Genomic DNA, 27,779 nt, shown 5'->3' on the forward strand with positions numbered 1-27,779 from the left:
TCTTATTTAGTCATTATTAGTGCTGAAATTGCTTGTTGATTTGTTGACCATTATAAAATAAATCATCAACTTTAATGACAAACTGGGAAATATATGGTGGTTCTTGACGCACAAATTTAACAATGTGTTGCTTCGTTGTCTTTTATATCATTCTAAACTAATGGATATCTTTGTTTTTGTTTAGTTTTGGATTACTGGTTTCCATAAACCGGGAACTTTGAATGCCTTTGGAGGCACTGAAACAGCAATATTATACTGTAACTATACTGTAATATTATCCACAAAACACAAAAATGTAATTAAACAGAACTGTATTGCAAATTATTTATAATTGCAAAATGTTGTGTAACAAACTGTTTTGATAAATACAAGCATTTGACAAAGCCTTATCTAAAAAAGTTGACCTTCCATCACAGCCACAAAACACAAATAGATATGATCATATTTTCATTAGAAAAAAAACCATTAAAAAAACAACTCCTAGCCCATGATATTTATACATTTGCATATTTCAAAATAACATCATTAAATTTCTGTTTTTAAAATAACATGGATAACTTAAAATAAATGACAGTTTCACACTTAGTTTCAGTCTTTTCCCTCACTTGAGCTGCTATGTACACATAAACTTGCAGTGCTGCACAAATGCCACTTTCACTCTAGATGGAGTATCTTATAATATTAAAGCAAAAAAAAGGAAAATAAGTGCCAAAAGCAGGGCAGCATACCCGAATTGTTCCTCGGATAACTTAGTGTCGTCCTATAAAAACTGAGACAGTAAATCAATGTCATATTTTAGTAAATCATTCGGAAAAAGCAGCAAAAAAAATAAATCATTTGTAAGCAGTTTCAATCTACAGGAGAAAACTGGCGAGTTCCTCATGAAAGAGAAATCAATGTCACAAAAAGAAGCTACTTAAACGTTTTATTCTGCATTCAGGCTTTGTATTCGAGAGCTGTGAGAGTCTTATTGTGGGAAAAGGCAAAAGGAGCATCTACTGAATGAAAATGAGCAAATTAATGAATGCAATCTTCTGTTCCCAGCCACACATACAGCCCATTTTCTCTCTCTCTTTCACACGCTAACAAACCTGTACAAAAAAACATCTCTAATAATAAAATAATGAATTCAGACATCACTCATGGTTGTCTCAATGCCTCAGTTCAGTCACGACTGTGCTGCAGTATGACCCAACCTGAGCACAACTGATCAGGTAGCGCAGTGAACACTTAATTCAACTTTATTCTCCTCTGTTTCTCCTTTAAACTTCTACAGTTTCATTTTATCCTCTGACTGAAGGCGAGACCCCATTTACATCTGCTATTATCATGGAATCTGTATCTGGATAATGGATAATGACGTTTCATGAAAGGCCTTTGCATCTACACCTCTTTATTAATAAGAGCTCTTGTAATCTCAATTCTGCCTGCATTATGATCAGATCTCAGCTTTCACGTCGCAGGTGAAGGGAAGCAATGCCGCTGTAGGGGCTCGACTCACTTTTCCTCTACAGAGTGAGGCGATCTGCAGCTTTTTGACCAACATCTTGAGACGGCAAGAAGAGACAAAACTGGGGTTTAATCAACCCAACAACAAGAACTACAATGTCCTTTGTTGCATGTTGTTCACCACATCTCTCCCCTCATTTCCTCTCTACTATTGACTCTGGAATAAAAGCATAAATTGCCCCAAAAAGTACAGGATGGATGGTGTTTACTCCTGGCTGAGATCGGATCACAATGTTCTGCATGTACTTACACCCAGTGTCAACATGAGCTGTTCTAGAGCTGCCCTGAATATCATTTTTTGGGCCCTCAAAGCTTCAGTGAGGACAACGTGGAGGAACCACTCCGGTCCGGTGTTTATATGAGGGGGAAAATGTGCGCTCTGAAGAAGTTCATGAGACAGGGAGGCAAAGCAAGCCTTTCTCTAGTGTTTACTCATAAACTACTTTAATCTGCACACACACACACACACACACACACACACACACACACACACACACACACACACACACACACACACACACACACACACACACACACACACACACACACACACACACACACACACACACACACACCCCCTTTGTTTCTCTCTCTCCCTGTTGATTCGAATCAGCCCTGTGTTGTTCTTTATCCAGATACGACTTGCATGTTAACACCAGGTGTAAATCAAATATATTCACTCATTTAATGTGTGAATCAGCATTTTGTAATTTGGCACAGATCACAGATCGATGAAGATCGCCTACATTGTTTCTAACTAGCACAGAACTGCTGTGAGTGCATGAAAACACAGACCAACAGCTTCCAGTCCTCAAACAGAAACTCTAATGTAACCACCATCAGTCCTGTGACTAGCAATGGTCACATGGTGATTGGGCAGATGCAGGTGAATATGAGTGCCAGCTAAAGTTAAATTCTCTATCAATGGAACCAGTCCAGTAGTGGGGAGAAGGCGGGGTCATAGTGCAGTCAGTCTGTGCTGTCAGTGCTACGATGACGCATAATTTGCCCTTGGCCAGTTTTACACTGCCTTTCTCTTATATGCCTTTCTCTTTCACACACACACACACACACACACACACACACACACACAACACACACAAACACACACACACACAAACACACAGAGATCAATGTGCAACACACAAACACTCTTTCCTGCTAAGAGTCTTTGAGCATGTTGATGCGTGCAAAGATCTTGAGTGCGGGTCCCAGTTTAATGTTCATGGTGCTCATGAGATGGTCCTCCTTTAACAGAAGCAAGGCCTGTCCATCGATCTCCTGAGAGCGAAACTCGTCTGCTATCTCCTGACAACCTGCGCGAACAGCAGAGGGAGAGGAACGAGCTGCAGTTAGTCACGCTAAAAACAGGATTCATAAGAGTCAGTGTGAAATGCTTTATGTGTGTGTTTACACACAACTGACCTGGCAGTGAACGGATGAACTCGTAAACTTCCTCCACATTCCAGTTGGTGGGGTCGTTGGGTAAGAAGCGCTGACAGTGCGAAGGTGTGTCTCTCTCAGCGCAGCTCTCCTGGACCGAGGCCCTGCTCGGATACCGGTGGACGGGGACCTGAGCTGGGGCTGGAGCGGGGGCCAGGTGTCCCGAGCTGGCGGCTGACAGGGGAGACGGCGGCTCCTCGTAGCTGGACATGTCCGAACACGGGCTAGACTCCTCCTGACTGGGCTGCGAGGGATGCGGTGAAGATACAGAGCCGCCCTGAGTCTGCTGCGGGGAGGGGGACAGCTTCTGAAAAGTAAAATTGGCAGACTTGACGTCAAGGCTCGGCATTTGAGAAATGAATGGTTCATCAGTAAAAACACTGCCGGGATGCTGTACCAGATACAGCAACGATTAAAAGGGGTAATAAGTAAGATTTATACTGTGCAATTGCTTCAAATGAGTAAAATATACCTGCAAGGAGTTGATAGGGTTATTGGATCGATACCAATGCCTCGAAAATTACTTTGTCAGGTGCTGAACCCTCTGGATTATAAAACAAAAGCACCCCCCACTGGAGGTCCAGGACCCAACCCTAAAGGCATTACATAACTCAAAACATTTTGGCTATAAAACCTAAAAAGACTGTTCTTGAGCCAAAAATCCAAACCTTTTTTAATATTAATTATTGTGATATACAGTATTACCTGTATATTTCTGTAGAACTTCAGCTTTTATTATCAAAACTAATTACGTCTACAGTAAAAACTTAACTATATTGTGTCACTACAGGTTTCGAATCAGTCTCAGTTTCAGATAAGCAGCAAATCCAGTTGTTTTTGACAGCTATATAACTTGTGCAGGAGGCAGAAAATCTCTACTAATGCTTCTCTATTCCTACTGGTCACCAATAAACGTTGACAGAGACCATAGAGTACTTAATGACCCTTTAAAGACAGAAGGAGATAATCAGGCACTGACACAAATGATGCCTAAGTTCATTGAAAAGCACGAGGCGTGAAAAGTGCAGGGCATAAAATGTGCAGTGGAAGCAGTATGTGATAGGCAGTAAAGTGTTGATGAGGAAGTTTTACAACACTGAAGGTGTGTGTGTGTGTGTGTGTGTGTGTGTGTGTGTGTGTGTGTGTGTGTGTGTGTGTTTCTGTACCTGCTTCTTTGCCTCTATACTGGGGCGGCCCTGAGATCTTCTACGCCAGCGGTTTGTTGGTTTACTCCTCTCTGGTCGGAAAAGGCCTATCCGCTTCGTACAGCCCACATTGTACCTGTCCAGAGAGATGCACTATTAGAGCTTTTCCTTTTGCACACAACAGAACTTGTTTAAATGAAAATAACATAAAACTAAAAAAGGTGACTTGCCTCTTTGCACAAACCATTGAGCAGAATCTTTTAGAGCCTTTGAACGTGTAGGCAAAGTCAACCCAGCCACAGTATTCACAGGTCAGCTTGGGTTCTTGCTCTTTTTCTGTAGGAGGGGAAACAGCATATACACACACAGATACTGAATGTTAAAAAACTTATTTAATAATCAGCATATTCAATACACTTGGATAAACTAAAGCTTTTTCAATTAAACCTGTAAAATTGAGTTGATTTTTCACACAATATTGTCACTGATTTATATGAAGTTGAAGTTTTCTGTTCCACTTTGTTTATTTACCGTGGTTAGCTAATGTGCATAAAGCTACTGATACCTCGCCACTTCCTTTCCGTTTCATTTAAGTGTGAAGGTAGAAATAAGCCTTTACTGAGAAACCAAACGTGTTACTAATGACTTCTGCAGTCACTCTACATAATGTTCTAGGAAACAAGGACTTGTGTTGTACAAACTTTTAGCAACTAGAGTGTAAAAAACAGTGTAACAGGGAAAAGACAAAGCCACAGAAAGGTTAAGTGGTTTGGTGAAGAGATGTAGAAGCATGTAATTATGCCGAGGGCAACCTATCCTGTGTCGACATGCAGACGAGAGTAAGTGCAGCGCTGGTTCTCGTCATCGTTTATCACAGCAGCTCAGAGCTGTTCGTCAGGTCTGTATCTATCACCATTAACCCTACTGTGTACCTGCGTGTGTGTTCAGAACGTGATGCTGTGTCCATTTCATGGCCCTTATAAACAGCGTGAATAAAAATTTAACAAGCCTCAGAGAGAAGTCGGACCGGTGCATCCCGAGTTTAATGAGCAGCAGCACAGTGCGACCGACACACACACACACACACACACACACACACCGATGTACTTGTCTAACACTTTTTGTCTCACCTGGCGGGTTCATGTCCTCAGGCTCTGAGTCGGAGTTTGCTGCGTTGCTGACCGGGGTTTTGTCGGGGTCTGAAGAGAGCTGATGATCCAGCTTCTTTGGGCTGTCGATAAGAATGGGCAGACGCTCCACCTGGGGACAGGCAGAAAATGTTTACAAATCTAACAAAATAAAACCACACATGCTCCAGGAATAAAGCAATAGTTGTGATTACGACAATATTAAATGCAAAGCCTACTTAGAATGCGTATATCCTGCAACTTGTGATACATTGCTGTAGTATTTATTAGATGGGATGAAATAAAATGAGGTGAGGGCAGACACTTTCACTATTTAACTCTTGGTTTGCATGATATTTTGATGATCACTGAAGGAATTTAGTCTTTTCCAACTTAAGTCTAGTCTTCAAGTTTCATTTTTGAGCTACTGCTGAAGACATTGTTGGCAAAATAAGGGATGTGGATTCAATAATGCTGATACTGGTTAAATAATTAATAATTAGTCAATCAGCAGAAAATTCACTCTCAGATGTGAAGACTTCCAGCTATTCTCCATTTTCAGAGAAAAAAATTAGTAATTTAAAGTCGTCACTATGAACTTAGAACACATTTGTAATTTTTGATATTTCACAGGATAAACACGTAATCCATTCATAGAAAAAATAAACACAAACAATCAATAATAAAAACATTAATTAAGTACAGCCCTATTCAAGAAATAAAAATAAAAATAAACCATATCAGTGCTGTGTATTAATATTAATTTCTTGTGCTTATTCATCCATATATGCATGTAAATATACTGAGCATTTACACCAACTTTCCAGTAGGAGGCAGTGAGCCCCAAGCATAGAAATTACAACAAGCACATCATGTGGCACCTTAACAAAAATGTTTTTAGTGGTTAATAAAGACCGGCTGATACAAATGTCAGTGTCAGGCATACAGATACACCAGACAAACAATATAAAGATATAAGAACATGAATTTAACAGATGACAGATTAAAGGAGGGATGGAGATGCTGCGATGTGCAGCTCATTACACATCTTCTTCCGCTTGTATTCTTTCAGCTACAGAGTCTGACCTGACTATAATTAAAGACTGAATCAAGCAGAAGCTGTGAGCTGTCACTACTAGTAGTAACAGAGGGTTTGTGTTTGCCTACTGACAGCTCCCTGCAGGCGAGTACACTGGAGAGTGTGCTGGCTCTGGGTTGTTTATCACGTCTCGCTGCTAGTGGAGCTCAGATCGGGCACTTACGCACACGGGGAACGGCTCGGCCCCCTCCTGAATGACAAAGCCTTCGATGACATGTGTGAGGACCTGGGGCTTGACGATGGCCTGGGGCGGTTTGTTCTCTCCGTTCTGCGGCGTGCTGCCCGTCACGGTGGGCGCCTCGCTCTCATTTCCTGAGGTCATGGCTGGAGGTGGGGTCCCAGGTGCAGTGCTTGGCCTCTTGGTTGAGCCCCCTCCTGACCAAGAAATGAATATATCAGAGCCGGTCACTAGTGGGTTGAGTCTGAATTATATTAGAGCTGAGAAACAGAGTAGCAGATCAATCATTTCTGTCATTTTTCCAGTAGCAAATGCCAAATATTCTCCCTACAGCTTCTTGAATGTGAGGATTTGATGCTTTTGCTTCTCATATGTGATTGTGAACTGAATATTTTGGGGGATTTGGAAATGTCAATTTGGTCTCTGGATAATGTCACTGGGCATTTGTCACAGTTTTGTGACATTTTAAAAGCAAAAGAATGAATCAAGAAAAATAATCAGCCATCCTTAATCAAAAATGCCAAACATTTTCTGAACCACTCTTCTCAAATCTGAATATTTGGTACTTTTCCTTGTTATATATGAAAGTAAACAGAATATCTGGGGGTCTTAGGCTGATTAAAGCCATCATCTTGGACTTTTTTTCTGTATTCAATCACAGATTATAACACTTATACATCAAATACTTAACTATGCATTATGAATTTATATTATTCAAACCACACACACATAATTATCACATTACAGCCATCTACATGCAAAACAGTATCCAGTCTTATCCACCTGCCTGCCGCTCATTTAAATAACTTTTCTGATGTCCTCAGTCTAATAATAGCAGAACATTTGACCTACTGGCACACTGTCCATCAATAACAAACAGTAAATCCATCATGTCTCGCTCCGATCATCACAACGACGCCTCGCCTTTTAACTAAACCCCGCAGAAGCGAAAGTAAACATCAGTGCTTAGTCATCTTAAAAAGCAGCCAGCACTGAACGCGCATAAGTTTCCTTACCGCACCAACTTCCGCTGCGTTTCAGAGAGAAAACATGTGCGGTTTTGTTTGTTTGTTGTTGTACCGATCCGACGGGGACACGCACACCGACCTGCCGCTGTCGTTTGAGACTGAGAGTCGCTGCAGCGCCGCTTCAGACCCGCAAAAGAAAACGCTTTTAATCCAGGATCCGCCTCCCTGTTTCCTCCCACAGCAGCGACCACGGCTGCTGCTGCTGCTGCTGCTGCATGGCTGTGTTTCAACCGTGGGCTACAAGAATGTCTCCAGCTTCAGTCTAACATTGAATACGCCCATAAATAATCTAATGAAACTACAATCTACTAAAGTGACGAATAAACGTGAGCGCATGTTTCCAGCAGGGGCACAGAAAGACATTTCAGGTCCTGAGTCCAAGTCCCTCATCTGTGCACCCTCTGAGGAAACTTTGACCAGACATGAAAAAGCTCTCTAACTGTAGAATTCTTATAAAAGTGTGTAATTAATTAAGTGTTTATATCATTTATGCATATTCTATTTGATTTATTTATGTGTTACATCATAAGTTTTGTACATTTTAATTGCACATACGGCGCTGCCTCCACACTGCCTGCAACACATTGTGGTGGAGCCAAGAGACAGCGTTCAGACTGAAAACAGCATTGTGTTCAAAATAAAATAGATGCTGAGTTGGTGGGGGCGTGTTGTAGCGCTCGTGGAGGCGGTGAGAGGATGAGAGAGGATCCAGGAAGTCCAGTGTGAGCAACAGATCCATGAGTTTAAATCACGGATGTCGTGAGAAAGCTGGTGCTGCTACTCACCATGTGGGCAACGGGACAAATTACTGGAACCTAAAAAGCACCCCCCCATAAACCACCATCATAACAGTCTGTAAAACCCTTGACAGGACACCTCAAACTGTCTATTATTATTCCTTGTATTATGAATTTGAACTATGGAGGTTTCATACATGCAAAACTGTTCCCAGAGCCGAGAGGAGCCCAACGTATGGGTTGAGTGGGAACACATTAGGTGGTGATGCTATTATGAGACGGTCTTACAACCCTCAGATGTCATTTTATATTTTGTTGTGACGATCGTGAGGTAAACAGTAGAAAGATTGTCATATTAATAAGGAGTGCTGTGGTTTTTTTTCTCTCTCACAGTGTCACTGTTTGTCTGAAATAATAATAAATTTAAAATAAAACTGAAAGGAACCATAAATACCCAGAAAAAATACAAAGCACATGACCTCAGAGTACTCAGAGCTCTGGGGTGTAGCATTGGGCTGCAGTCTATATACTCTGTAATGTGTGTGCTATTAATCAGTGTGTTATTAATGTAATGCCTGCTACTCTTCGCTTTAAATACTTCAAAGAGAAGTGACAGACTGTTAGCAGAGAGCAATGCTGAAGAACCGATAACCTTGTACACTCAATGAGCCACACTGACTGAAAAACTGATTCTCTGGAGGCTCTTTTCTTAAATGTTACATTTTCCTAAAGTAAAAAAAGAAGAAGCTGAAACCCATCTTCATCAGCGCCTGCAGGCGGTGGATTACAGAAATAGTTTCCTGCTCTGGTGGTGAGCAGTGCACCTCCACGGCACATCACACCCAACTCACCGCCCATAAACAGCAATTTGTGGTCCACAGAAATGTTTCATTTTACAAAAAACACAGAATTAGCACTATTTCCAACCATTTAAGAAAAAATATCACCATAGAAACTGATCCATGTCAACGTTTTCTAAAAAACACCCCAATACATCTGTGCTCAGCAAGACGAGTGCAGCTGCTGTACGATCAAGCACTTAAACTATCTCAGAGCTACTAACCGTGAGCGAAATCAATCCGATACCGCTTTATCCCTTTTATCTAAATCACCTGGCTGACAAACTGTGCACAATAAGCAGAAAATGCAGCAAAATGAAAATACGATTTTACTGATGATTCAACAAACCTGGGATTTTCTTGATACATGCAGCTAAAAGCTTTTTAATTGGATTATAACGTAAGGAAAAAAAGCTCTTTACAGTCTCCCCACATTTTCAAACTGTTTGTCCAAAGTGTAGAAACTTTGCTTCTTTATGGAATAACTGTTATAATGTTATAGTGTTATCAGACACGAATCCCTGAGATGGAATCTTATCAAATATGAGTCTGAGGCCTGATGTGTATCAGTTTGGGGATCCTTGACACCAAGAAGTTTGAGAACCACTGGTATAATGGACAAAAGTTGTTCAGTAAGTGAGAAACATAGGTCCCATCCCCACAAGCAACATGTACATCAACACGCATGCATGTTTTTTAATGTGTCATTGAAGACACTTCCAACTCAGTCTTGCATCAACTTACCATTTACTTAGCCTGCTCCCCTGTACAATCTAACATTATTAACAGGAAATAGTGTGCTTAAATGTCTCCAATGTAATTTACAGGCAACAAAGTAATAACGATTAATGTCCATTATGAGTCTGGTTATGTGACTGTATTCATTCAATAGTTCCTCTGTTAAATAAAATAGGGTTTTCAGTGACCTACAGGGCTTTTCTGTTGTGAGTTTAAATGTTTGTGCACTACACAGCACTAAGTGGATTGTGGGTATCAGGTGAGCTTTTGGGCTACAGCACAAGGCCATCACAGAATCGACAACAAAGCAATAAGACACAAAGAATAGTGAAACTAAATGTGCTGCAGACACAACATGGTCTGAATTACAAGTAAACATCAGCATTGATTTTCTTTTCCTCCGCTGAAGACTGAAAAAGTTGGTGAATTCAAAGAGTGCAGAGCAGATTACAATGGTACATTTTCTGCATCAAGGTGACAAGTTGCGATTAATTTTTTTTAAACTGGCCCAGTGGCTAATTGGTTACAGAGTTTATTTACCAAAACGTACTCTTTAGAGAGTAATTTAGCAACTTAGAAAGTGATGCTGAATCATTACCTTGTGGCTGAACAGCTGGCGTGGATGGGTTGACCTTGGGCTGCTCTACGGGCTTGGAGGGTTGCGATGGCAAAGGCGCAGGTGCAGGTTGTTGCTGTTGTTGCTGCTGCTGTTGCTGTTGTTGTTGTTGTTGTTGTTGCGGCTGCTGTTGATGTGTGCTGGGGGTTGGACACGTCTCTCTGACCACAAGTGATGTTGGCTTATCTTTACAGTCCTGAAGCAGTCGAGAGGCCTAAGATGTGCATTGGGAACAAAAAGGTAGAGGGGGAGAATGTGAGAAAGTACATCTGAGACAGTGTTAAAAAGACAGATCAGGGGTCTGTTAGTACTTTTAATGTCAGTGACTCAAAAACTAAAAACCATTAGACTTGGAAAATATCACACCAGTGGGAAAATATTACACCAGGAATCCCAAACTCAGAAGATCCTGTGTTTTTTCAACATGTATGTCTTGGAGTATAAATAGGATTTTGGTGGGTGTTGTTGGAGCAGTAGTTTTTGTTTTGCTGGTTACTACAGTGAACAACTTAATAAAGTTAGGACAGAAAGTCATGTCCTATTAGAAACAAATGGAGGACACAAAAAAAAATAAGAGAGAATCAGATCCATCATGCGAGCTGGAAACAATGTGTAATATGTTACTCTGAGAAAGAGATAACCTCCTACATATATCTTCTAGATGCATTAGAAATGTTCCACGTTTATTTCAGGAAATCAACTGTTTTAATAGTGGGACTATTCAGGGTACCACCAAAGTGAGTAGAATGTATCCCGAGGGTGCCTTAAATGTGTGTAGAACCTTTTATGGCAATTTATCCAACCGCTGTGACTCAAAAACTCAAATGTCACGCTCATGGTGGCGCTAGAAGAAAAGTCAGGGGATCACCAAGTCAGGATTCATCATATGCAAACCACGATTGTGTGTACAAAATGTCCAAACATTTTTTGCACATGATAACACAAAATACATTCCTGAGAGACCAGATAATAACAGTACCTGTCAAAACATGGTCCACGGTGTTTGATCTGAGCTAGATGTAAACACAGCCATTAACTTGACACCCCCTGGCCTGCTTTTACACATAATCCATCTACGGTTTTCAGTCCTGCCGAAGGTTTTAACCGTATCACTGATTTAACTAAAAAAAAAAACCCTGATTTATTCAAATGCACATTTGTTTAAGACCTTGGTGTGTGTAGCTGTACTCACTGTTGGCTGTATTTGTAGGTTGATGGCAGTGAGCTGGACTGGCTGAGCTTTGGCATGGTTGAGGGAGGAGTGGAGGGCGTGGGGGCTGATGGTAGAGTGGAAGATGGTGGCCTGCTGGCTGGGCGTGGAGGGTTGGTTTGGAGCAGGTTTGGGCAGTACAGGGACAGGGTGCTGTGACGGTTGAATGGAGGCCGTCTGCAGCAGCTGGCCTGCGGCCCTCTGGGAACCTTGACTCTGATGGACCACAAACTGCTGCTGCTGCTGCTGCTGCTGCTGCTTGTGCTGCTGAACCAGGGAGTGGGGCTGAATCTGTGTGTATGCTGGAATAAGAACAACATTTATTTTTAAAATGTATAAATTCATAAATTCTTGTGTTGTGTCCCAAGTTCACTAGCCACTGAATACTAAAGACTCTAGTGTCTCTGCTTTGGCCACAGAGAAAACACTGAGAACATTTATAGAACAGCAGTTAATGCTTTTATTCATACAATAAAAAAGGTGGTTTTAGAGGAGATTAGATTGAAAGATATTAGTCACTGTAATTAGATCATTTTTAACTGAATTGCGCTGAAACTAAGTCAATTATTACATTAATCAATCACCAGAAAATCAATCTGCAACAAGTGTCCGTACCATCCATTATAACCTTTGCAGGGTCGCGGATGGCTGGAACCTATCCCAGTCCCCAGTTTATCACAGGGCTGACACATAGAGACAAACAACCATTCACACTCACACCAATGGGCAATTTAGAGTCACCAATTAACCTATTAAGTTGCATCTCTTTGGGCTGTGGGAGGAAACTGGAGGAACACACACAGACTGACAGGAGAACATGCAACCTCCACACAGAAAGGTCCCAGAACCTTCTTGGTGTGAGGCGATGCCACCTGCATTAATTGTTTAATCAAGTCATTAAGTCGGGGGCGCCCGGTCAGCTCAGTCGGTAGAGCTGGCGACCCATGTGCTGAGGCTAAGTCCTTGCTGCAGCGGCCCAGGGTTCGAATCTGACCTGCGGCCCTTTGCTGCGTGTCATTGCCACTCTCTGCCCCCCTTTCCTGTCTATCTTCCGCTGTCCCTAACAAAGAAAGGCGATAAAAAGGCCCAAAAAAAAAGTAAGTAAGTAATAATGGCAGACCTAGTGTCCAACAAAGATTACGCAATGCACATTGCATGCTGCAATCTTACCAAACATTATCGTCTTTTATAACATAATTTAGAAATATTTTGCAATTGTTACAAACCACAAGCAGTTTTTATTTTATGCACAGTCACAACTTCTCCAAACTTAGTGTATACCAAGAGCACTGAGAAATGTAGACGTCTGCACAAACGAGCTTGTTTTACAGCATTCCCTTCACCTGTGTGCCCCTTGTTGACAGGATGTAATATTAAGGGGCTTGTTGAAAGGTGCACAAAGAGGCCCACTGTTGCAGTTTTGGTCTGACCATTACTCACAAATCGTTTCAAAATGGCCTGTCACCACCTGTCAGTGCTGTTGTGGGTAAAAAGACATCCTGGGCTCATAACGCGCCCCAAAGCCCAAGACACAGCACATCAATCTTGCATTGTGAGATCATGTGTGAGTGGGAGAGTGTTCAGCGGAAGTAGCCCGAGGCTAGTCTAATATTAGGAATGCCTCAGGAGCAACGAACTGCAGAGCCAACTTGCCAACTGTCCATGACACTCTTTACAGAGTTAATGTTGAGTCAGCAGGTCCGAACCCCTCAGCTGCCTCTTTGATCTCCAACAACTCTACCAGGAAACAATAAGGATTAATTGACTCACTTATTACTCAAACCCAGACAAGAAATGAGCTACTCCTGCATCACAGTAGTGTACAGTAGCTTCTGCTGTATGAGCTGTGTGAACATGGATGTGTGTTTTGATGATGTTAATAACAACCCCCCCCCTCCCCCCCCCGCCAATAACTCCAAGCATGGAAAACTGCCAAGTACATCAGCATTTGTCTCAAATCCCCCTTGCCCCCAGCCTCCTCCTCCCCTCTGTTCTTTTCATGATGTTTTGTGTGGGATAGGCTCCATCTGGTTTCAAAGTTTCCCTGTGAGGCACTAACCGCAGTCTGTACCCTGCTGTGGAATATATAGATGTTTCTATCCAGCAGAGTTTGCATGTCATTAGTCCCTTTAATGCTACAGGATCTGCTGAGAAGTGTTTTCTTTTTCACATGGTAAGACACAGTGGAACCCACAAACCCATGTGGTGATTAGCTGTGGCGCACAGGGGAAGGCCGTCATTTAATATTTGCAATGTTCAGGGTGGGTGTGAGCCTGGGATGGGTGGATACAGCTAGCAGCGTGATAATCAAAGATGTTAGCCTGTTAAGATGATTCATGCCTGAAAATCAATTCAAACCGACACTTCAAGGGATAATAAAATCCATCAGTTCAGCAACTACGCTCATGGGTGTAAAAACAATCGATTATTAGGTCAGACAAATTCCGTCAACGCAAACTGTTCTTTATATATATTTTTTAAATTGAAGAGTATGTATGGCAGGGTTTATGTTGGCCAGTGTATGCTGTCTTTTTGTCTGTATCACGTGTAGTTGTCTAGCAGATGAAAACAGCCAAAATGTCCAGCTGCGCCAAAGGGTTGAATGGTCTCAACTTCTATTCAATGAAGTTATGCTACAAATAAACAGACATTTAACTATAAAAAGGAAGGAATCTCTCATATTCTGTCATGGAAAACTTTTTTGCCTTTTTCTCAATGTAATTCACATTAAAACCAAGATATACCCTCACTGCAGCAATACCCTACACACTACTTAATAAATGGAAATTCACCTGACCCTTTTTCAATCTCACTGAATCATAAGGTAGCAAGAGATTTCCTCAGTCCGAGCGAAGGAGGGGGATTTCTAAATCAGTGCACACCGGATACAACCAACCCTCCCCATGATTCCTGACAACTTTCTCAAGCCCCTAATGAGGAACAGAGAGAGGTCTTGGAAGAAAAGGAAGACAAGGGAATTCATTTAAATTCTATTCCCCCTCAAGGTCTTAGGATTAAGGACCGGAATGACTCAGGCTCACACCCACACATGCACACACATGCACATTCAACTCCACCACTCGGCCTAAATTATGAATGTTTGTAGACCTCTTACGCTATCTGTGTGTTGTTGCACAATGTCCTGAGGTTGAAGACAGTATACATCGCTGATGAGTTTGTAGCACCAGCCCCTGGAAAATCCCTGAGTTTCCACATTCTCACTGGCTGACGCTTTGGCTTGCTTTCATGAAACACATTCTGACCCAAAACAACAGAGCAACAGCAGGCCTTACGCCATCTTTTCTCACTTAAAAACCAGGCTTTTCACTTTATCAAGTAGGCATTAGCATTAAGTGAACACTAGCTAAATTAATTCATTTCCAGATTGGTTTACAGACTGTTGAGTCATGTTTGAGGTAAAACACAATGGCAGCCTTGCGAGGAGAAAATGAAATCACATAGCTCAGTATTTTATTATCTGTATAATGCACAGTGTGGCTGTAGTTTCAGACCAACAAAAAGAGATGTGAAACACTGAATGTCAGTTTCAATAGACAACAGACAGAGAAGTAGATTAATTATTAGTAGTCATTAAGTTTTGCATAAAGATGAAGTCTGGGTTTTCATTTTTAAACTGAGGTACTTTTCCAAGGTTTACTCATATCTAAGTGTAACTGGCAACTGATACTGTTGTTAGCAGCCACATAAATATGCCAAGACACAGACTTTGTGCAGATCTCCTCTTTCAATTTGTGAGCATGGTGCTTTTGGGGGTTCCCTGCAGTGTTTTTTATAGTAAGGTGCTGGCTGTTTCCTGCCAAGAGGAGGTGATGACAAACGCTTACTGCAACAAGCCAGACGGCCTAACATTTGTTTCCAGCCCAATTCTTATTCAAGGGGAAATAACTTGTAATGTTCACAGTAACAGACATTGCTCTAAAGTGATCTGCCATCCTTTGGAGAGTGAGATGAAAACTGATGACCAAAAATAGCAAACACAATTCATCACACAACTTCCATGTTTGTTGTTCCCTCAGATACAGACAGTGACAGTTTAACACTTATAAAGTAAATATGTGTTTCATTTGCAACACATCATCAGGTGATTATAAACTTATTTTAACATGCCTAGTAATATTATATTACATTTTCTGCCAATAGATCCTTCTAAATGTTAAACACTGTACCTTTAATAACACTAAAAATACTGACTAATTAGATGCAGTGTCTAATTATATCTAAAGTCTAGCCAAGGTTATGGAAAGGGTGTAAACTTACCACCCAACACTAACCACCAACAAAATCTCTGGTTTCCTGAAGCTAAATTACTGGTTTGCCTCATCTATTAGCCAGAACAGGACATTAAACATCAATCATGGAAGCAGTTGGTAAATTATTGGATTTGCAAGAGACAGTGGCATGTCATTACAAAAGGTTTGCTCTGATTTTATATTTGAAAACAAAAGTGCATAATGACCCTGTCACAGTCAAGTTGAATCCAGGCTTTTAACACAATCTGAATCCCATCAGCCAGCCATCCTTCTCCTGATCCACAGTGTATTAACTCCCCAGCATCTCATGTGCACACCTGTCCCTCATGGCCTGCTGCTATGGCAACCCATGTTAATTTTTTCAGACAGCATGTAGCCAGATTTTCAGCTTCCATCCTCCCTTTCATTTTATGTGAATCCATTACTGCAACAAAGCAAGACACAGTTGTGCACTGACACGCTCAGATAATCCCTACTCCCCCCCTCCCCCTCCCTTTCCCACACACACACACACACACACACACACACACCTGATAAAAACAACACCATGCATTAAGACAGTGTACTGCAGTGTAGGTAAGGTTTATAGTCATGTACACACATGAAGACACAGTTGCTGTTACCACTCCAAGCACATATACACACACATATCGTACATCCATACACATATTTTTAGGTTCTTGCTTAAAAAAAAAAAACTATTTTGGGAAATGAAACGTTTTATTAGGATCTTCTTGAAAATTAAATAATACATCTAAAAGGCGCTTATCTGGCAAACAAACTGGACTTAATTTGATTTAATTAGCTTGTACTGCTGGCATATTCACAACCACACACTAAGAAAAAAAAAAAAAAAAACAGCTGCTGACTTTCAATTACACAATAAATGGTTTAGAAAAGACTCTCGCGTGGCAGTGGGCCTTTCTAATTCACAAAGCAGCTCGACTGTTCCAGACACAACCCAACACACTGTCTTTACTACGGCTGGTTTCACCCCTTTAGTGAGTGAATGGGTTTGTGATGCAGGCCCTGACATGTCACTCTCACAGCCCGGAGAAAGCTATTAAAAGCGCAAAGTGTAAAAAATATTTTTCCCCCCCATCTACTCTTGCTATAAAGATGAGAGCATATTTCTACTGTATGTATGACAGCTGCCTGAAGCCCCAAGTCTATTTTAAGGTTTGAACTGGACATCTGCTACAAAAAAAAACAGCATGCAGCAGCTGGCAGGCAATTTGGAAGTTCAATTTATCTGCCCACAAAAATGAAAACAAACTTATTATGGAGTATTGAGTGACAGTGTCTATACATAAATAACACAAAGCCTCTAAAAAGCTGATTGTTTACATTTCCACATCCATCCTACTTGTTCTGTAACCCGTGGGACTCCAGACGTACACAGAATAGATATTACTGGAAACAAATATTTTCCTCTACCTCTACAAGATGCCAACACCACTGGTCCTCATGCAGACAAGAGTTTTAGATCACTAAAATGTTTGACTCATAACTGTATCAAACAAAGACTTCATCACCTCAATTCACACAGGCCCATTGTTCCTTTGTGTAATGAGCATGCTCCTGAATCAAAAACAGAGTACTAGTTTGTTTACATTTGGTTAGTGCTGCTAGGCTGTGTGCTGCAAAGGTGTTAAAAAAAAAAGAGGAATGGAAATAGCTGTCAAATTAATATAAATAAATAATTAGCTAACATTGCTTGTGTTTTTAAAAGGTCAAGTGTGAAGGATTAAGTAGCATTTAGCGGTGTAGCTGCAGACCACACCCCTCTCTTGCTTCACCCTCACCTTCCAAGCATGAAGGAGGTGGCCACAAACATGCAAAAAATGCCCCTATCTACAGCCAGTGTTTGGTTTGTCCTTTGTGGGCTACAGTAGAAACATAGCAGTTCAACATGGCAGACTCCATGGAGGGCGACCCACGGCATCTGTAGTCACTGTAGATATCCATAACTATGTTTAATTAGTGAATAATCACCTGAAAGTATTATATTGCATTTCTGCCAATAGGTCATCCGAAATGTTACATACTGGGCCTTTAAGTTACTACCGCCAAAGAAGAATATGCTCACAACACATTAAGTTAAGTTATCCTTTAATTAATCCCCATAGGGACATTCATTCTCTGCATTTGACCCATCCTAAGTACCAGGAGCAGTAGGCAGCCACTGTACAGCGCCTGGGGACCGACTCCAGATCTGAGCCAGTGCACAGACTGGTGAATCAAGCTATGCCCATGTTTTGCTGGTGGGAGAAACCGGAGTACCTGGAGCAAACTCCAGACTCCATACAGAAAGTCCCTGCCCCAGTCGGGATTCGAACCTAGGACTTTCTTGCTGTGAGGCAATGGTGATGGTTGTTTTAATGTTTACAATATTTTTTTGCACTCTCCAGTGTCTCTAAATGAAGGTTGCATTAACATAGTTAATGACTCATTGATTCCCACTGATACCCATATTGCTAATTGTCATTATTTTTACTACATAGACCGAACACAAAATGCCTTTGTGAGTTTATTTTTATGGGGGTCTGGACCCTTTTCATGACTGTCCCTGATGCCCTGAAGCACTGCCAGGATTAGTTTTATGGGTAAGAGGCTTGCTCTCATCAGCATTATTTGAACTGTTCAGGCTGTGGGGTTGCAGACTTCACTTACCTGGAGCGATCAGGGGCTGAGCACTGACAGCCGTGACACTGCGACTCATGTTTATAGCTCGGACTTCTGTGACTGCTGCGCTGTCCCCCTTCTTCCCTGCTTCAGACAAACTGTCGGAGGAGCTGGCTTTCCCTCCTGTGGAGGCCTGCATTACTTGGCTGGGATTCTTGATCATTGAAGCCGGCTGAATGGGCACAGGGCTCTGCTTCAGACTGAGTGCCTGCAGGGTCTGAGTCTGAGAGGAGGACGTGGTCGCCACCTGCTGGCCACGGATGGCCAGATTCTGGACCTGATTCTTAGAGAGACAGAATAAAAAGGGACATGACTGACACAAACAGATTCACAAAGTCAGTGAAAAAAATATGTTTATTTTAAAAAAATAATAATAAAGATGTACTTTTTATACTGTTAATACCAGAACAGTACAGTTATTGCAATTTTACAACCTCAAGTGCAGGATTCCCAGTCACTGCAACAACTTTGTCTAAGCTTCCAAGTGTGATGTATCTCTGAATTTAAATATCCATTTACCAGAGGGATTAACAATTTATAAAAATGCACTTCCAATGCACCTACCTGTGAGGAAGCCTGCGTAGAGTTCTCTGATTGGACAGCTGTCACTGTGGCTGTTGGAGTAAAGATGAGTTGTGGGGACAGAGGAACAGCCCGGCCCAGGCTCCTGGCCACCTGCACCAGGTTACTCTGCTGGGCCTGAAAAGCAGAACACACAATGTCAGTCAGAGTACAAAAAAACATATAGAAAGATACTTATGATCAAGCAAGAGGATTATTTGAATTCTTCCAGGTTAAAAAGGGCCCTGTTCATGTGTTTTGGACAGAACGTGCAACACATTTTTATCCTCTTCTTTCCATAAAAACAACAAAATAGCCGATATTTATATTTTTAACTATGTGTGGAAAAACAAACAAGTAAATATATGTAGGGCTTAATACAATTCATACGCATTAATTTAACACCAGAGGACTATACCATAAATAAAGGCCATGGCAATCTAAACTGACAAATATGTTTTGCAGTCTGCCAGAAGCATCACACAAATCTGACAATGCTTTGTACTTGCTCATAATGAGGTGGCAGGAACAGTCTGTGTGCCAGCTGCACCACTGATGGCAAATTGAAACCGACAAGTAATCCACAACCAGCTGCACCAAAATAGGTCAATAAAGACACATATCCTTCAGCAGCTCTGTTAAAACAACTGAACCTTAGTCTACAGCTGTGAGAATACCTGTGACCTCCAGAAAATGCTGTCAAGACATTCCCTTCTGTGTTTGTAATGAGCCCTCTGGGGCCGGACAGATTATTCTGACCACCTCCTCTGGTGGCAGGATCAGAATAAAGCACAGCATTTACTATGGCAGAGTAAGCATGAACACGTAACACACGCACCAATTCCAAAAACACATTTATCCACCACGGGAAAAAATATGAGCTGGAATGTGCTTATTTATTCAAGCATGTGTGTTGTTGTATTTATGCTGATATGCACACTCATGTAAATTTGCCAGTGGCAATGCTCCTTGTGTCTGCAGTCTCACCATCTGTGCACGTAGGTACATCTGTGCCTGGCTGGCCGTGAGAGTGGGGCTAGATGGGCTGCCCAGCAGAACAGCCTGCTGGGATATACTGGTGGGGGTGGAACTAATGCTCTGGGCCCGGCTGATCAGCTGAGCTGCCGCTGGGGAGGTGGTCAGGTTGATCTACAGGGAGAAGAGAAACAGGATAATTAGGTTATACACTTCCTTTACTTTACTGATATATATATGTAAATACACCAGTTTCCTTTAAACGACATATACAGATATGAAACTTTTAACATTTTTACAACACAATGTCACCAAAAGGTATTTCAATCTCTTCAATCTCTTCAACAGCAAAAGAGAAGTAGCACAACTCACAGAGCTGCTAGTGCAGTGCCCAGTTTCCTCAAAGTATCTTGGTGCTAAAATCAACTTAGTTCCACGATAATCTAATGGACAAAGATAACTTAAACTTTAGAGGCTCTTAGGAGAGAGGCCAAACACTCAAAACTGCACTTACCGTAGCCTGAGTAGATCCTGTTTGCTGGGATGAAGTGCCATTCTGTGAAGAGCTTTGCCGGCCAGCTGCGATACTGGCCTATCACGAGGCAAGAGAGAGGCAGAGAGAGAGGAAGAGAGAGAGTCAGAGAGAGACAAATTTACCATTTCCTGAAACATGTCTTGCAACAATAACAGAATCATCTTTAAACAGTGAGAATGATGATTTCATATGATGACCGTTTGCTGACCTGTTGTACAGCAGCCAGGCTCTGGAGCTGAGCAGTGCTGAGGTTGTGCTGCTGCTGGAGGGCTGCGGTTTGCAGCATCAGATGCTGCTGCTGAGCAGCGTACATCTGCTGCAGGTACTGTGCTGCTGTGTTAGGCTGTCTGTGTAACGCCTGCTGGAACACCTGCATACAGACAGAAAGAAAGAAAGGGACAGATCTGGCTCAATGATGCAACACGCACAAAAGAAGAGCCTGCATTTATTAAATTCAGCCAGGGTGTGCAAATGAACAGAAAATCAGAAAACCTGAATGAACTCACCTGCACTGTTTTAACCCAAGAGCCAAAAGTTCGGCTTCATCAATACACAAACATAGAACTGACCAAAATCCTGCATGGAATATCTATACAGCTGTCAAAAACCAAGAGCTGTGTTTTCACAGGTCTGTCTGACAACCATTTCCTATGTTCTTCAATTGCTTCAAGCCAACCACAGCACTCCCACACAAAAAGACATGTCAGCCTGTGTGAACACTGACTGTATTTGCGGTCTTTAAAACGTCACAATGCATGTCATTAACACCTCAAACCTCACTGCTCATAAAAGGTGAAATGTGCGTTCACAGTAAAGTTGCAGAGAGGAGCAGTCAACACAAGGCAAGTAATGCTAGCATTAGTAGCTGATGCTACTTCTTCCAGGTTTAAGGCAAAACATGCACCCATACAGCGTCCAATTCAGAAGGATGGCACTGGCCGGTACGGAGATAAACAATAACCAGTCAGCAGAATTTTAGAGACGTCCTCCTGTGTGTACTATTGTTGATGTGGCAGAGGACATCATTTAATGGAATATTTATGATTTATTTGAAATGGAAATTAATTCAATTTATTATTTTCAATGTATTTTATCATTATTCAATTTAATTGTATAAAAAAGTAACAATATTAAATCATAATCATGTTTGAATCGAATGGGCTCTAAATGATTGTCTTCTATCTTTATCTGCATAATTTCTGTATTAGATCATGGACTTGCAAGCAGACACATAAACAAACCACATCCCTTAATCACAGCAAGAAAAGTCTCAACGATTCCATGACCTAATTACAACACAACTAAACCTCCGAGCCATTGGAAATAACTCTCCTCACCCTTCACCTCTGATAATACCCCCTCCCCTTGTTGCCAGGTAACCAGAGAGGATGTTGACCTGTGGTCCATAGTGTCAGGACGATCTGGATCCACACCTCTTGGAATGAGGGTTCATTTAGCAGAGATGCACTGGATTCAACTCTCTCTGACCACAAAAAACCAGCAGTCCTTCAGTTCCTCAGTGAGCTTCCTCATGACAATAGTGTTTGCCTTGTAATTGTCAGCGGGTTGAGTTCAAGAAAAGAAGGGCTGAATATAACAAAAACCCTGCTGTCAAAGCATCAGCACTAAATGGTGTGTGGACGTTATTGAGGGAGAGGTTAAGCCTGTGTAGAGGCTTATCCCTGGGTCAAAGGTCAAGAGCACTAAAGCACAGAAAGCATTCCTTCCTTCAACTTGGACACTTGGATCATGTGAAATTAGCATTTATTTGAATTTCCTTCATCGGTACATTGATAATGAAGACAAATTCATTCAAATATAATTTAGGAGCATATCTGAACCCTGTATATGGTTTTATTTACACCAACAGAGGGCAGTAGAGCAAAGGAAAGTGTGCCAACTTGATTGTGCATGTAGTCTGAGTGTCTGTACATGTCAAAAATGTCATCACAACAACAAACTCACCTGCACTGTCTGTCGGTCAGGAATCCCACTGTAAACAGATATCTGAGGCACTGCCTGTCTTCCTGTTGTAGTGCTGCTAGTGGTACTGCTAGTGTTACTACTACCACCGCTGCTACTACTATTACTACTGCTAGTGGAAGTGGTAGAAGCAGTAGTAGTAGTGTTAGAGGTACTACTACTGCCGGCAGCTGTGTTGGAGGAGGTGGTGGTCATGGAGGAGGTGGAGGTGGACCCGGTACTGTTGGCCGTGGAGGCAGGGGCCCCTGGCTCACTCTCCATGGTGCCCTCTGCTCTTCTCACCTTTGACCCCCGGCTCTTCTGAATGGCTCTCCTGTGCCTGAGGAGGGAAAAATGAGAGCCCATGAGAAAAACTATTCCCCTTCTTTACACTGAAACCCAGGAAAACACATTTTTTTCTTTTCAGATTAAATAAATACAATAAATATGCAAACTGTAGCAGAAGCTGTAGTAAACCTGTATAATGACAGCTAATGAGCAGCTTCAAGGAAACTTCAAAGAAAATGTGAGAACAGCAACACATGTAAAATGTGAAGCAGGAAATTAATTTGATCCAAAAAAGAAATCCTACGTGAAAATGAGTGTGGGCATATCGGATATAAAACATTTATAAGGCTGCATCAAACGATCCATTTGCAGATTACATTCTCATTTAATGGCTTCATCTTTTTGTCTATAAAATGTCACAAAATACTGAAAACCAACAAAAACACAATGATATTCAGTTTACTATTGTATATGACACATAAAAGCCTAAAATCATACATTTGAGAAGCTGGAACAGTAGCTGGAGTGTTTGAAATGACTAATCAATTATTAAAGTAGCCAAAATAATTTTCTCTCAATCAACTAATCGATTAATTGTTGCTTAACAAGCAATGAATCTAATGATTCCCCGTAAGCAATTTTGAATAAACAAATACACTTTAGTCTGCCAAACATTTCTGTATGTTCAAGCTTTCACCCAAAAATCATTCAAATTTATAAGAAAGATTAATATTTTAGCAGCAGAATGTAATATTTTTATCTAGAACAAAACAAATAAATATTAGATCCATACTGATCCTGTTTTTCTGTTTTTCCTGGTATATAATGCTTTTGGTAACATACTGGCGTCGCTGCTAAGGTTATCCAGCAAATTGCACTGTAATTTACTAAAATACTGTGGCAACACAGAGTAAGAGAGAAGAAGCAGCCCTCACCAATGTCAACTAGTACTGTTTGACAATGTATATGTTATATGATTCAATATGTTAACTTCAATATTCTTTAATAAAAAATGTGTTTAAGAAGGCAGCCTTCTGAGAACCTTTGCAGAGTCACATTATGACAGTCTATATTCATTCCAGCACAAAAAACATTGGCCCACATATCAGAAATCTGTGAATTTACCTCCTCTAAAATCATTATCATGTATTAAATATATAGCATTTGGGAATATCGATAAAGTAATACATATCTACAACAAAACCAATTGATTTTTAGAGCTCAACTGGTAAATTATAATTTCATTTTTGTTTTTCATAGTTTCTCCTTCGAGCATGAGAGGGGAGGGTGAAGCGTGTTTTTAATTAGTTATTTAATTTCTGTATTTGTGGGTATTTATGTATATAATAAGCCTCACTAAAAAACACACTGCAGTTCGACACTACAATTACCTAAAATGACACAAATTTAGTGCAAGCCCTAAAACATGCATCAGAATACTGTCAGACTACTGACCAAGTTAAGTCTACCTGCCTTGCTTTAATCACATTCCCAGAGGAAGATCTACAATCTGACAGATGGTAGATGACTCATTGATGTAAATACATGAAATGAAGTTCGGCATTACACGAACCTTCAGTAGGACATGAGCGTCAGCTGGGAAATCTGATTTTTTTAAGCCTGTTTTCTTTAAACAGAAATATTCAATCTAAATTCAGGAGTTTGTTCAAATAAAGTCCCCCTGCACGCTTCTCATATTACAGACAGAAACAGTCTCTGAAACACTATACAATTCGTCTGACTTCCTTCTCCAAAAACAAAAATTTATGGCATAGCAGAACAAAGCTGGTTAGAGAAGCACACACAAATGCTATTAGGGAAGCTAATGAAATCCAGTGAATTTAGCATAAAAAGGCACAGTGGCTGGCTAGCATTAGTGGCCACCCTCAATTATATTGTACACACTGGAGCATTTCACATAAACAAGAACACACACACATTTGGTGAAAGTTAATTAGCAGAGGCTGCTTTAAATATGACTAAAACTCCCTCGCACTCACTCCCACGATACAAATCGGCACGTGACGTCATTGACTTTAGTATTGGCCTCGTCTCTCCTCAAACTCTCTCGTGGAGTCCAAAATTCTTCTGAATAACATTTAGCTAACACAAAGTACTGTGTCGAAACCATGTTCATATGACATACAGTATCTTAGACCTATTAATCAATGGTTTTCTTGTCAGTCACGAGCGTGGAGGAGAGAAGAACGTATGATTTAGGCCCTTTCCATAAAAGCCTTTTTAAGGTTGGTCCCCTGGTGCTCCGCTATCCATTAGCACAGGAGGAAAAGGTTCAGAGCTCTCCAGGCAGATGAGATGGAGGGGGCCTCAGCATGACAAGTGATTAGAGGAGAAGAGGATGGGAGGAGAGAGAGCATCCTTCCTTGGCGGAAGCAAAAAGGCAAAGATGAAGTTTGGTTAAAAGAATATGAAGGAAAGTTCAGATATCTTTGATGAGGACAAGCTCAAATAGAACAGGAGGAGAACAAGAACTTGAGATGCTAGTAGTGTAGAGGAGGGGGAAGGATTAGTGTGCGTGTGTGGGGGGGGTGGGGGGGATTCAAAAGGCATGACAGCTGATGTTAGAGAGGCCAAAACGGGGAGGATGGAATTTCTAGCCTTGAGGTTAGAGGTGTGTGCATTAAGTTATAGCAGGGGTGGGCTGGAAAGGGAATGAGAGCGAGTGAGGGGTGAAGGTTGAGTGAGCAGGTTGAGGATTTAAATGAGTTGGAGTAGAAAGAGGGTGTGATGGAAGTAATTAAATAAGAAGCAAATGCTGCTGCCATGCCACAATTCTTAAGCTATTTCCTCCTCCTCCTCCTCCTCCTCATTATTCTTTTGAACGGATTAGGGGCCAAAGCACAGCTCTATAGCCCACTTATGCTACAAAGCCGACTTGGAAACAAACTGCAATCTTACTAAACCATATGCTATTCCTTGAAATGGAAAAAGCAGAACGGCCCTAAATATTTGAGTAAACAAATCAGTCACTGAATGAGAAAAAAAAAAGCTGTGATTTGAGTTTGGCTTTTGTTTGTAGAACTGTATGTGCTTTAAATTAAAGCCTCGCTTACATTATTAGATGCTTATGAATACAGCAATTAGGGTATTCACAATGTGTCCTACATTTTTCAATTAAAAATGGAAATCTTGTCAATCAAGTGAGAATGCCTGGGGCCATTCAATTAAATGAGAACAATTTAAATAAAACATGAATACCAAAACCAGCCAAAACCCCCAAAATGGAGGTTGCTAGAAATAAAATGTAGTAAAAATATAAAAACTAAAGTCAACTGTAAAATCTACAAAACAAAGGAACCATGAGTTTGCTTTCAGTAGTGCCTTCCGTGAATTAAAAATGGCATGTCTATATAATTGCGGCAGCAAAAAAAGAAATTAAATCTACTCAGGCAGAGGTTGTAAACAAAGCACTACTGCTGCCAAAGCCTGCCTGTATTCAGTCATTAGCCTACATCCCAGAGTCTGCTTCCCATTGCCTTCTTGTGTGTGGACAGGGGAGGGAATCCCCTCTGGTAATGATGCCTACAGACCCTGTCTTTCTGAGAGCAGTTACCCATCCATCAGTGAAGGGGTGCAATGGAGAGCACCCCACACTCCCATCCTTAACCCCACTTCCACATCTACAATCAAGCTTTGAATTGGTTTTGGGGGAAAAACCTGGTGCCCATGAAAAGTGGTAAAGCTAATGTGTGTGAGAGCACATCAGAGCAGCACCAGCAGCCTGTAATACACACTGCAAAGAGCCGGTCAACACCATAACAACACAATTTCAGCCCTTTGCGCCCCTCACAAGAGAGCATATTGATCTACTCAGCTGACATTACAAGACCGCAAGAACTGGCCGTCAGATTTGCGTCTAGAGGATTTGCATAGCCTGCAGGAAGATGAGAGCTGTTAAGAGACTGTCAGACAGACTGGCTGTCTCTACAGAGCTTAGATCACAGTAATAAAGTGCTGGAGCCTCCATCAGTGTCCATCCGTCAGCCTGCATACAGGAAAACTCTGATGACCCACATTAAAAACACCACGAGAACGCACTTGTCAGCCACACAAATCGATTGATGTGTGATAATGGCTTTAATAGCCAGAAGATCCACAGAGAAAAGCATGCTTGTGTGTATGTTTTTGTGTGTGCGTGTCTGCGTGGAGGGTTACTCTGCTGCTGAGACAAAGCCCCCTAACCCTGGTGCTCCTACCTCCTCCGGCCCCCCCAACGCGATGCAGGGGTATGATGCCCCATCCCCCGGGAGCGTGCTGTCCTCCTGCAGGATGCTGCTCTTCTTTGTCTGCCTAACTGAGTGGCTGGCTGGTTGGCTGACTGAGTGAATGAGTGAGCGTGTGCAAGCGTGTTTCTGTGCTATATCCAAACCCCCAGCCCCTCTTGTCTACCCCCCAACTCAAAGGGAGCTCGTCGTCCCAGCATCAACACCCCACTCCACCAACCAGGCCGCGGCCTGCCTCCTGATTATGTGGTATCCTAGCGACAGCCAACAGGGTGCCTATGGAATCCCCGTGCAGAGCAGCATGCTGATTGGACAACAGGATCCTCTCTAATGAAGATGATGGTAATGATTTTACTCCATCTCTCCCCTCCCCCTCTGCCGCTGCCTGAATACTGAATTTTTTATTTTTTATTTTTTGGGATGCATGGACCTTCCAAAATAAGGTAGGCTGTAATCATCACATACATTTTTTATTTTTATTTTATTTTATTTTGGGGGGGGGAGTCAAATCCATGGTAATGAGGTATTTTAAATGACAGCTCACAGATAGCGTACTATTTATTTTCCTTAGTTTAGGTCTGGACAGCTG

General features: G+C 41.6%; 1 protein-coding gene across 2 annotated transcripts; it reads right to left on the reverse strand.

The window, feature by feature from the left end:
- Nucleotides 1–310: 310 nt before the first annotated feature.
- phc2b (polyhomeotic homolog 2b (Drosophila)) lies at nt 311–27,309 on the reverse strand. 2 transcript variants are annotated; one of them, XM_051413647.1, is made up of 15 exons: nt 27,164–27,309; nt 22,662–22,998; nt 20,905–21,066; nt 20,676–20,753; nt 20,174–20,335; nt 19,190–19,324; nt 18,614–18,908; nt 11,652–11,971; nt 10,442–10,673; nt 6,487–6,698; nt 5,228–5,357; nt 4,328–4,433; nt 4,119–4,233; nt 2,935–3,259; nt 311–2,825 (listed from the first exon to the last, which is right to left on the reverse strand). In XM_051413647.1, the coding sequence occupies exons 1-15, from the start codon at nt 27,205–27,207 to the stop codon at nt 2,671–2,673; spliced, it is 2,808 nt and encodes a 935-aa protein (XP_051269607.1). In that variant the 5' UTR covers nt 27,208–27,309; the 3' UTR covers nt 311–2,670. The 2 variants fall into 2 exon arrangements, with proteins under 2 accessions (XP_051269607.1, XP_051269606.1); XM_051413646.1 differs by having other exon boundaries at nt 18,614–18,938.
- Between the last annotated feature and the right edge of the window lie 470 nt (nt 27,310–27,779).

The sequence above is a fragment of the Dicentrarchus labrax genome, unplaced genomic scaffold (genome assembly GCF_905237075.1).
Source record: "Dicentrarchus labrax unplaced genomic scaffold, dlabrax2021, whole genome shotgun sequence".
Lineage (NCBI taxonomy): Eukaryota > Metazoa > Chordata > Actinopteri > Moronidae > Dicentrarchus > Dicentrarchus labrax.

Coding starts and splice junctions, on each gene's coding strand:
- phc2b (XM_051413646.1), bottom strand. CDS start 27,207: ATGGGGCATCATACCCCTGCATCGCGTTGGGGGGGCCGGAGGAG. Junction 6,699..10,441: donor GCCAGCTGTTCAGCCACAAG/GTAATGATTCAG, acceptor TTTCTTGGTCAG/GAGGGGGCTCAACCAAGAGG. Junction 4,234..4,327: donor TCAATGGTTTGTGCAAAGAG/GCAAGTCACCTT, acceptor CTCTCTGGACAG/GTACAATGTGGGCTGTACGA.